At 37.7% G+C, this 12,311-nt stretch overlaps 1 protein-coding gene across 1 annotated transcript; it reads right to left on the bottom strand.

Annotated features, from left to right (window-relative positions):
* Nucleotides 1–1,183: 1,183 nt before the first annotated feature.
* Bet1 (Bet1 golgi vesicular membrane trafficking protein) lies at nt 1,184–10,847 on the bottom strand. Its single transcript, XM_010603446.1, has 4 exons — nt 10,672–10,847; nt 6,013–6,137; nt 3,639–3,695; nt 1,184–2,350 (listed from the first exon to the last, which is right to left on the bottom strand). Exons 1-4 carry the CDS (start codon nt 10,688–10,690, stop codon nt 2,195–2,197), a joined length of 357 nt encoding a protein of 118 aa, XP_010601748.1. The 5' UTR covers nt 10,691–10,847; the 3' UTR covers nt 1,184–2,194.
* Between the last annotated feature and the right edge of the window lie 1,464 nt (nt 10,848–12,311).

The raw sequence follows: 12,311 nt of genomic DNA, 5'->3' as shown, positions 1-12,311 counted from the left end.
TCCAGAGTAGCTCCCCGACTGCCACAACCTCAGGACAGTGATGTGGCGTGACACCAAAATAGCAGGTTTTAAACCAATTCTTTAAAAAGAAACGAAAGGTGAACCACTCAGCGATGAGAATCTTTTACATCACCCTAAACTCCTTTGCCAGAAACCTACCTCCTTGATAACATACAATTTTATTTAAATAGTGTTAGTACTTTATATTCTTATGGAGTAGCCAAATTTTAATGCTGAAAGTCCACCATTCTCTTGCCATTACTGGTTTTCCTAAGACTTTGAGCTCTTCTAGTTCCACTGATGATTATTTTACATTTTAATCTTCAAATCATTTTCTTTGGTCTTATGTTTCTTCCTTATTTTTTCCAGTACAGGACCTTGTGCTTGCCAGGCAAGTACAGCACTACTGAGCTACATCCCTGCCATCTTACATTTTTTTGTAACTTATTATCAGTGACTTGAGTCTTCCTGAGCTGCTGTCACATAATTGACATAGAAAACAAAATTAAAACTTCTTAAACCACTGAGTCATACTCCATTACATGACAGAAATATCCTCCACTTGAAAGTTTATAACTTCAAGTCTGAAACCAATATATTGTTTTCACTTTAAAATAACACACTTTCCTGATGTGTAATTCTGCCAATGTTAGTGAGAACATTCACTGTGGACATTATTTACATGTACTGACTATCATGTCAGGCAGTTTCCACTACGTTTATCTTTTCTACCTTTCCCAGAAGTCTCATGCAATAGGTAACACAACGCCCACAACACTGAGTGCGTGAAGGGCCAGACCTGAGCAATGCTCATCTTATTCAAACCCGGTCAGTCACACCACCTAACCTTGCTCAGATCCAACAGATTTACCTAGGAAATGGAGGCCTAGCTGTTGGCAAATGCAGCCAGGAAAAACAGGACTCCAACTGATATATAACGAGGGATGAACAAAAAGAACTGAAAACCGAGTAAAACCATAAAAGGATGGACTGATAAAAATATAAAGAATTACCAGACTCTGGAAACTGCAGCCATGGTTGAAGCAAGCTGACACAATACAAATGTTATCTTTGCTTGATTTTATTCAGAATCTGATTTTTCTCGACTATTTATCAAGAACGTAAGAGACTTGAAACAATAAAATCAATTAATGTTTTTCAATAAAAATTTATTTTTGGAGCCTATAAATAGGTTAAGTTCTCAAATAGTAGCAACAGAGTATTTTACAATATTTTAACAATTTTTACTCAACAATCCACCTGTTTTTCTTCCTAGAAACAAATACAATGGATTAAAGCAACAATCCTTTTCACTCCAAGTGCAATGCCTGAGTATTTTCACAATGTATTTAGAGCACATAATAAAACATAGACAATTAATTTTGCTTCGACACTTTATTCCCCCTCAGATATTAGCAATTACTTAACTTTACATTGCTCTGTCACAAGTGATAATCAAATGGCCCACCTAAACATTTAAAATCATAGAACTATTATAAATCAAGTCAATGGAATTTATAAAATAATAACTATACTGATAATACATATATATTGGGTCCTATTAGAAATATGTGAAAATTACAAACTTTATTAAAGGAGGCCCTTGGAGAAAGAAGAGGAATCATATAGACAAATATTATTAAGAAGGCTGCAGGTAAAAAGAAACTGGGCTCCAATTTTAACCAAACAGAGGATGGAGGAACAGACCATTGATAGTGAACCTTTTAAAGCTTGCAATAACACAAATTGCTCCTGCTGCAGCAGGCTTCCTTGGTTCGCCACCACTTGAAAGACCATCACAGCTGACGCCAGCCGGGAAACACAATTAGCATCCCATCACAGATGGGCTCCCTACTTAAGAGCTCAGAATCAGCCTCTCCAGGCATTCCAGTCCTCTCCCACCAGTTTCCTTAAATGGAACCTACACCTCTATTTACGATAGCAACAAGATACTAGACTGCTATTTAATCTGACAGCAAACAATGGAAGAAAACCAGTAGTGCCACTGACTCTGGGTCATCTCAAAACCCCTGAAAATAGGAGTTTAAATGAGTCGATAAGAAACGGTATTCAAAGAGCACTGAAATTTCAATGGAAAAGGCCATCTGAAAATTAGGAATGTCTTGATGTGATTTTTATCAAAATAATACCAAGCCATTGGTTGGAATAAATTCCAAATGCACACTTAACTTCATCACCTCAGTTTAATAATCCAATAAATGACAAAAAAGACAAACAATGAAAACAACATCATATAGCACAACAGCTTCGTTTGGCTCCCTTTAGATAAAATCTTCAGTTTTCCCATAGTTTTACCTAGAAATCCAGTTGTAGAATCAAATTGTGAGTCCTATAAGAGAGAAAGGAAAAAAATCATATTTACATTCTAATTTTCTACATATATACATTCAAGTAATTAAATATACTGTTATTAGAGTACATTTTAAAGGACAGATTTGTGTTTAATCAATTCAGGAGCCTATTTATAATCTTGGTAATCACCCTGAGTACTCCATGCAAAAATAAAGGTCTTTCAATGAATAAAAGCACTTGTATTATCCAATTTAAACATTTCTTTTAATCACAAAACAATTCAAACATGCAAACTATTTAAGTATTATTCCAATTACATGCATGAAAAAACATTAACAAGAAAGGCCAGTACTGCACACAGTTCCACACAACTTCTTCCAGTTTTGTTTTCACAATGCTGTCCAAGGTCAAACAATTGATACCAATAAAGGAATTCATCCAAAATTTAATACATTTAGCAGTTAAACCTCCCTTTATTCTTAAGACACATTTGTTTAGATAGCCAACTCTGAAGTACAGTGGAGTTTACTAAAAGCTAAGAGTATCATGTGGAGGTGGTAAATGTGGTAAGGGCTATAAATATGAATGAAGAAAAATCACCATATTAAAACACAGTTGGAGAAGTCCTAAGATGAGAAGACCAGGTATAAATTAAAAATATTATACTTTCAAAGAAATCTCAATATCCTGAGATGAAAAGATCTCGATGTAATGTGAGACCTTTGCATGGTTCAGTCTTAGGGCAGTTCACGTACTTTACATTTATGATTCTTCACCAGGATTACACATCAGAATCACCCAGGAAGCTTTTTTCAAAATATATTTGCCTTGAGCCCTCCCTTTGAAATTTTGAATTTAGAGTCATTTACTTAAGCGTGAAAAATAGGCATGTGAATTTTCCAAGCGTTCTCTTGGTAATTCTAGTAAAAAGCTTAGTTCCTTACTGATTTTGGAAAAGTACAATTTTTAAAATATGTAGAGGAAAAGGGAAGGTCCGGAGAAGTTTGACACACAAAACAAACATTGGTGAATCCAAGAGGCCTCTAACGAGAAAAGTGAATATGTGGCTCACCTTACATAGAGAGAAAGGGCTCTCAGGCTACTGAGATCTATGAAGGTTTTTCTAAGCAGGATGAAAAATGCCAAAAATAAATCTTACAGCTATGAAAAACTGATTAGATACAAATGGACAGGAATCTATGATTTATAATCTCTAACTCTGTTTCAAAATAGACACAAATTAAATTTTTACTTAGTCTTGGTTAACAGGTTACATTTGAGAAAATTAGATCAAGTGTCTTAAAGTTAAAATAATAATTACTTACCATTTCTGTTAATAATTTATTTTGAGTTTTAACTTCATGGCCTATTTCAATTGAAAGCTATAAAGAAGAAAGTATATATATTAATACTCATACAAAGGTTTGTTAGAAAGTAAAAAATAATGTCATATGTTAAACATATGCATTTTTTTCAAATGAAACTATATTCTAGAAATATTAAATAGTCTATTCTGATACTTTGTCTACTGAATTAAATTTGGAATTTCTACTCCTCCTAACTGTGGATATTTCTCTCCATTCTGATCTGTTTAGTCAATTCTGACTTAATTGTAGTAAATGCTCTGATCCTTTTATATTTGCAGGCTTTGTTTTATATTTTATTTATACAAAAGTATTTTTTTTTTTTTGGTACCGGGGTTTGAACTTGGGTCCTTGCTCTTGCAAGGCAGGCCACCGAACCGCTGAGCTAAATCCCTGGCTTCCTCCTTGTATCTTAAAAGATACAGAAGTGCCCATATGACTAATTCATATCCAGACATAAGCATTTAATATTTCCTACTTAATTACTCTGAATATATATCTAAACTTAGTTTTAAGATAATTTTTCTTTATATTGAATTGAAAATAAATTTTACAAGTTAATGTTATCTATATCTGAAAGCAATGCAGCGAAGAACCCGAGCCTATAAGAGACAAAAGAATAGGTAATTATGGCTGTGGTATAAACCAAAACCTAATACTTTATATACTATAAATTCTTCAAAGCCTTCACTTTCAAGATATCTGAATAAATGCAATCAACTACCAACTGTCTTAGCAAGTCATTGCAATTACTGTTCTCAATTTGTGTGGAAAGCATAAGATGTATTGCTATAATAAACCATATTAGAATGCTGTAGATCAGAACATGAGCACCCCCGGGAAATTTAACAAATCAGATCATAAAGCTAGATAGCCCAAATCACTCAACTACTTTCGACAAATTCCATTAATGAAAAGGAAAAAGATTTCTAAGACATCCTCGTTTTCTTCTAAAATGTCTCAGTGAGCAACACTAGTTTTGCTTTAAAAAGGTATTTAATTCTTATATTCTTCCAAATGTTTTATTTTCCAAATTATCAACATCATACAATTACTACATTCACAGATCTACTCCTTTTGATTTATTATCATTTTAGAAACAATACTATTTTAGAACACAACAGTTTCCAGGCTGAATACAATTTGATTTTCCAAAGATTGTAATGTAATACCAGTTAAGTTTTGGCACATGGGCTTCTACTGAATGCTGTAGAAGTGTATAGCATATGTACTGCAATACAGAATCAATCACATACACTATTAAAGGCAGTGGTATGTAATTCCTTTATTGAATACAAATTTAATACCACTAATAAATAATTGTGTGAGGGTCTATATGGAATATAAAAGAAAATACAAGCCAAAACCTCACATGTGGGTTTCTTTTACATACAAATAATTCCAATGCATACCACGATGTAATAAATGCTACAGAAATGATACAAGTGGTTTTACGCCATAGGGAAAACAGTTCCTTTTGGATGGGGTTAACAGTAAGCTTAGGAAAGAGAGGATGCAACAAAGTAGGGCCTTCCAGGATGAGTAGGATGTCAGACAACGTAAGGAAGAAGAGGATTACTGAGGCAAAGAGACAGTGCAAAACATGGGGGTGGGACAGCAACAGCCTGCAGAGGACACAAAGAATGCTCTCCTTTGTCTGGGAGAAAGCAATATAGATTCTGGAAGTGTGGAAGGTCTGTGAAGCTGGGGCTAATCTCTGGAGGACTTATCCAATTAAGCTATCGAGTGTGAAGTTTACTAAATCGTGGAAGATGCGAGACTTCTCGGAGTACAGGATGCAGTTTTAAATATTCTACAAAGATGCCAATATGTACCTAGGTCAGAACTAAGAGGCTCTCCCAATGGCTCACCTATGAAATTGAGGGGTAGTAACAGAAACAGAGAAGTAGAGAGAGAAACATGAGAGAATGTACAATCTGAGACTGAAATGAGTTTCCAAGGTAGAAAAGAAGAAAGATTAAAATGTATTTATACCTTGGGAAATGAGAGAAAAAGAACAGCTACTTGGGGATGGTAGGACAGTTCTACTTGAGATGTAAGTGGAAACAATACAGGGTGTTTTTTAGATTGCAATACGTAGCAGCTGGAGTTTATGAAAAAGATTAACCAAAGTATCTTTTGATTTGCTACATTTTCTAACCTACCTAAAAGTATGGTCTAAATTTTGAGTCCGTTTTAAACTACAGCTCACTGAGCCATCGCATTTGAGTAGCTAATTTTATTAAGCTATGATCTCAATAAAAGTATATTACTGACAAGCACATATGCATAAATACAGAAATTAAAATGTATGGAAGTCCTACTCCACACTTACAGATTTGATAGCAGTTACTTTGCTTCTCAAACTTTCAGTGAGTCTCTCGTTTTCTTCTTCACAGGCACTGTACCCACTATTAGCATAGCCATAGTTCCCATAGCTGCCAGGAGGGGCTCCTTCACCTGCAAGGACCACAGCCACAAGTGTTGTGCAGCAAAAACAGAAGCCATTTTTGAAAGGTTAGGAGTTAGTAAACAACAACAACAAAAACCCGGAGGGCACTGCACACCACGCGTATCTATAATATTCATACTCCAAATAAATTTCAAAAATTTTGAACCAGAAAGCAGAACAATTCTTTACATCACCCCCTCTCAGAGACTATTCAGTTCACTTCAATGCTCCTTTATTGATCTCCTACTGATTGCTCAGAAGACACGAAACTCGGCACTGATACGTACTCAGAATACATTCCCTGCTCAGATTTTAATAAAACACAGGTTTTAATAAAAGATCTACAAGTAGTAACATCAACTACTCATTACAGTATTTTGGCTATGAAGCGATAACCTAATGGGAGGGAAACCCAGGGCAGAGGGATGGTCTTTTACTGTACCTCTTTCTCTTAAAGAGCTGAACAGAAAAGAGCCGAGGGATAAAGTGAAGTCAGGACACAAGTTGAATCCCTCGGACACAGAAGGGGAGTCTCTTATGGAGAATATTAGTAAAGAGTTCATGGAGTGTTATTCACTCTTCAACAAATAATTGAGAAACTACCATGTATCCATTGCTCTTTCCATGGGCTACTTTTCTGGAGCTTATCTTCTAGTGCTGCCCTGAAAATACAGTCCCCATAACCCTGTAACTGATACCATCAATGTTCACAGTCATGGAAGCAAAGGCGCTATCTGCTAAAGAATGGCGATCACTTGGAATAAATAGTAAGGAGGATAAGAAAAGTGACAGGATTGCTCAGAATAAATAGGAGGATAAAGCAAACCAGGCTACAGCAATACACTGTGGTAACTTCAATCCTGCCAGATGTGTGCTCTTTCTAAAGAAGGGCTCACTGGCTCATTCAGCCTCTGAGGAGCCACACTGCTTAAATGAACTACAGTTAGAGGTTTATAATGGTAGGCTGCAGAAGAACAGAGACCCCAGAAGTTGAGACTGCTTAACAAAAAAAGTGATTTAAGATGTGGTTTATGGGGACTAACTGTACAGGGTTTGAAACAGATTCAATGGTGCACTAAGAAGACAGGGAAAAAAAATAATGTTAAAATTAGAGTCATCCGTAAGCCAAAGACCAGATGGAGGAGAGTGATAGTAAGAGCTGGAAGGAAAGAGTGTGGCAGTTAGTGCAGGATGCTCAAGGTGTGAACAGGAAGCTCTCTCAAGGCACAGTACAGATTTCATTTTCTCTAAGAGGCAAATCTCCTGAATTCATAGTTTTGACTATACCACCACTATTGCTCTCTAGATTGTACTAGTAGGGCAGAAAGTAAGTTCAGTTCACTCAACACTGTATGTCCCCATAAACACACACATACACACACAAAAAGTAAGGCACACTCAGTGAATGTATGTAAATAAACTCAATAAGAACAGAATTTGAATTTACTGTTACTCAACTTTGTCAAGAATGGAATCATACACACTTCTCCGAGTACAGAAACAGTGCCTCGTACTTTATCTTCCTGTGTCGAATATGCACTTCATATGCAGTAGACATCTAACCTATCCAATTTCCACCACCACAAAATCCTAAGAAAGTTTATTCCAAACAAAGGAGAGAGCTGCTTCACTCAAACTTTCCTTCAGCTGCTGCCACAGTATCTCTTAAATCCTCAAAATGTATTATTAAAAAAATTAAGGGGCGGGGATTTAGCTCAGAGGTTCGGTGGCCTGCCTTGCAAGCGCAAGGACCCGAGTTCAATCCCCGGTACCAAAAAAAAAAAAAAAGAAATTAAGAACTCAAGGACTGGACATGCTAATTTCCCCCTACTTAACAATTAAAATTATCACTTAAAAATGAATTCTCTGTTGATGGGCATATGGGCTGCTTCCAGGTTTTAGCTATTATAAATTGTGCTGCTATAAACATGGGTAGGGACGTGTTATGCATATGTACACATCTCCCATGGGGAACATAATCATTATGTACTGCAAACATGTACTAATAAAAAACAAAACAAAATAAATGAATTCTTGATCTATTAAAACCAGTACTACTCTGTAAATTCTATATTAATATGGCCCAAGGCCCTTAAAGAACAATGCATTCTACTTATTTTACGTGACTAAGAAGCCACTTACATTAACATTTGCCCAAAAAATAATTGACTGGTTGACTTTAATCACTCGACAGTTTCATCAATGAATTCACCTAAATTGATGATTTTGGGGCTTCTTTTCTTTGGCTCCTTTTGTCTATCTTAATTTTAGAATTCTTCTATAACATTGCACTTCTGAAGTAAAATTCTCATTTACAGAAATCTTCCAAAGCACATTCATTTCTAAGATACGACCTTCACTCAAACTGTCACCTACCCCCGATGTAGAGAAAAATAAAGAGCTAAAGTTACTATTCCAACTCAGCTAATACTTTTTGTGTGAATTACTGCTAAGAACAGTTGTAGAAAAGCTAAGGAGGGCTGAAGAGCATCCTCAGCCTTTGTCAATTTGGACAAATGCTGCTTCTTTTGGGTAAGTTCTATCAATAACTGAAGCAAATCATGTAGCAATGCATGTGAAGTGTGACAGCGTCTGCAGAGTATCTACCACATTCACCGTTATTCCAAATTTAAAACTCCAGATCAATACACACTGATACTTAAAAAAAAAGAAAAAGCTTTACACCAATGTAAATTATAGCAACACTCATATAAGTAATCACATCTTAATAACTGGGAAACTTCTCAAAAGGTGGGAGGACTCTATCCTAGAAATTCTAATTTGGTTGATCTGGGCTGGAATCCAGGTAATACTTTTATTAAAGCATCCTAGATAATTCTAATATACACTCAGGGCTGGAAATCACTCCTTCTCAGTTCCCTTTCCTGCAATTTAACAAAGCATATCGCAGCACGGTAATTATCAAATAGGCCAATGGCCTATTAATAACATGTAAATCCCACGGCCTGGCAGGCAAAGATCTCCGCAGCTGGGTCTTCTCATGCCTTGTACTTCAATCAAACTGACTTAATCACAATATCTTGGAAACTTCATTCATAATTCTAACCCTATATTTCTGGATTGTGTGTGTGTGTGTGTGTGTGTGTGTGTGTGTGTGTGTGTGTGTGTATGGGGGATGGAACTCTGCTTGCAAGACAGGTGGTGGCACACTGAGCTAAATCCGCGGCTAGCCCTATGTTTCTTTTCCTTTTAGTCATCCTCCCATCTGGAACTTACCTTCTCCACTCTACTACTCAAGGTCTAGTTAGAAATGCAACGTTTCCACAAAGAATACAGTGATCTACCTCTCAAGTCTCTGAGAATTTCACTCTGTTCTTGTAGATGTATAGCTACCGTCTTGTATCGTAATTCACTTTGCACATTTCCCTGCTCTTCAGCTAGACTAGAAATTTGGGAAATACAAACGGGGACAACTGACTACACAGCTAGAACTTACTAAATGACACAATAAATGTTTGCTGTAAAAAACATTTAGGCATGTGAAACTGAACTTGTTTGAAACTACTTTTTTTCCTCTCCAATTTACCCACCTCCCACCTGGTTTCTATTATTCAAATTTTCATTAAAAACATTTTAAAAACCCGTTGCTATACTATGATGTATTAATCAACATATATTTACTCTCAAGTTTTACTGACTTTAAATATCTAACAATTTTGAAGTACTTATTTTTCTCCTTCCGTGATAATGGAAATATTGTATCTTTTTTCAAATGTTTCATATATTTACTCAAGTATACTGCCCTTTGAGCAATTTTCTTCTTTTTAAACCATCTCGTAATAGTTTCAGAACCAGAAAATGCTATTCTAGTATTTCTGTGTTATTATAAGGGTCTCTTCAATCGTTTGGGGCCTAATTTATTCTTGCTGCTTAGAATGCCTGCTCCCTACCCCCACCCATCAAGAACACAGTTAAGTAATTAATCCTTCCTATAGTCTACTTTTTCACCAGTGGAAAAAGGTTCACAGAAGAGATGCTCTAGGTGAAATCGCCTTTTACCCCAACCTTACACACCAGGGCTTTCAACACTTATGACACAAACTTTTACCTTTGTAACTCCCTGCCACCAGTCTATCATTGGTAATGGTTAGCAGGCAACACCCACTCTTCAGTTTCGCTTCTAAAGAAACTAAAATCCACTCATGATCAGTAGAGAAGGAGAAACTAAAACTGGGCTGAGCGAAACACTGCAGTTCCCATAACCACAGCTCAGACAGTCAAAACACTTAAACACACACACCTCGACTCCCGAACGAGGTGGCAGCTGTAAACACCGCACTCCTAATTTTCCACCATTCTAACCTCTCATCTAAACTTGAGTCTGAATCAAACTTAAGGAAACTCCTGGACTGGGACATACGATGTGTTTCCAGTTCGCACAGCCACCGAAGACCCCCACCCGACCTCCCCACTTTACGGCCCAAACGCCAGTAACAGGAGACTCGTCCAGCTTTCGTCCCCGCCCCTGCGCTCGTAAGCTCGGTGTTAGGGTCCCCAAACTTCAAAAAGCCCTCTTCTTACCCAGGCCTGCACGCCTCATCCCGACAGAGTAGTGAGCGAAACGGCAGGCGAAAGGGGACTGGATCGGAAAGGGTCAGGGGTCACCCAGACCGCGACTTCCGTCCCAGGGTCAGGAGGAGAACCAACTTCTTGCCCCAAAGCGCCACGACATCAGTGGAATCTAAACCGCGCGCCTGCTGATGACGTCATAAGCGCCTACTGGCGCTCTGCGAGGAGAGATACGGGGTATTCTGGGGAATGTAGTCCACTGCACGCGAAGGGCGGGTAGCAGGGGCGTGGCGGGTGCTTTGCTCCCAGAGCTGGCGACGCTTCCAGAAGAGAATTTAAGGGAAATGCAGCTCAGACCGTTACTGACCCTGTGTCCGCGCTTCTCCGCCTCATGGCCCCCAAGGCCTTGCGTTCAGATGTTCTGCATCAGTTTAAACCCTGAAGATGTGCTTCTCCCAAGCCACCCTTGAGAGGATTGTTGGCTTACTCTTTCCTGATTCACTTTCCCTCTCAAGTCAGATAAAGGAAAGCCGGAGAAAATTTTGTTCAAGTTTCTGACTTTGCAGGAAAGTAATTTGAGACCCTTAGGAGACGTGGAAGAATGTAACCAAGTTGTGGCTGATTGCACTTAGTGTAGTTGACAAAAGCAGGTTCCTTAGGGGACTCTTGCTAGGTTTAGAGCAGGTGAGGAAGCATGGAGTCTCCTAGGATTCCTTGTTAGGGATTTGCTGCACTTCTAGGGAAAAGCAAGACTTTTAGCTATTACTTAGACCTTTTTAAATGTAAAAAAGCACCTGAGGTCATTCTGACTTATGTCAGTGGTTTAAAGACGGGTGGGGGATCAGGGTTAAGCTGAGGATTTCATTTTTATCTCACAGGACTGTGCAGTGTGAAGATACAATGAAATATGGTTTTTGAAAAATGTTTAACAGATATTCAGAGCCCACTTTTACACTTTTGTTGGTGCTGTAAGACAGTGGAATAGTCTCCATACTGGACATGACTGAAAATATTATTTCTGAACAATTAGTGTTTCCTCATAGTTTCCCGATGTAAAGGTTTAAGTCTGCCTTAGGGCTGCTTTTGTAAGATATGCACAAAGACACTTTTTAATAAGAATTATTAACCTGGAAAATAAGCTCAATCAGTCACATTTTGAGAAGAGAAAGTGCAACACCTTGCGGACCTTTGGATTCACCATTGATGCCCCTGATCCGGAGGACAAATGCCAGTTTGGGTTCTGCAGGTACATAGAAGTTTCCAGCTTTTCTTGCCATCCTAACTATTCAAATCTCAGTTCTGTGCATCTGTCTATACTTATGATAGCGTCTGGCTTTTTCACAGAAGACCTTCCTCCTTGCCTTTTTCAAAGCATCTTTTGGGCAAACTTCTTTCTCAGGTGCTTTACCTTCAACTCTGTGAAATGTCTGCACTTTTTCTTAAGGGTTTCTGGCACAGTAGAAACCTTCCACAGCTTCCATGGTTGCAGTGGGGAAAAATGGATAAAATTCTTAAGAATTTTGTAACAGCAAGCCAACGGTAGAAGGCTGAACAAAGGTTCTATGCAACAGTAAAGATTGCATGTCCGTGGGCCTTCCCTGTTCTTAGGAGAGAAATTCTCCAAGGAATGGAGACATAATTGGTAGAGTAAA

The sequence above is a fragment of the Fukomys damarensis genome, unplaced genomic scaffold (assembly GCF_012274545.1).
Source record: "Fukomys damarensis isolate Sample0158 unplaced genomic scaffold, DMR_v1.0_HiC HiC_scaffold_4, whole genome shotgun sequence".
NCBI lineage: Eukaryota > Metazoa > Chordata > Mammalia > Rodentia > Bathyergidae > Fukomys > Fukomys damarensis.
This window is presented reverse-complemented; position numbering and strand designations above follow the sequence as displayed.

What these genes read in the sequence shown, in the direction of transcription:
- Bet1 (XM_010603446.1), bottom strand. An exon ending in AAGTAACTGCTATCAAATCT is followed by an intron (nt 3,696 to 6,012) that starts GTAAGTGTGGAG and finishes TCTTCTTTATAG; the next exon opens with CTTTCAATTGAAATAGGCCA. An exon ending in ATAAATTATTAACAGAAATG is followed by an intron (nt 2,351 to 3,638) that starts GTAAGTAATTAT and finishes TCTCTCTTATAG; the next exon opens with GACTCACAATTTGATTCTAC.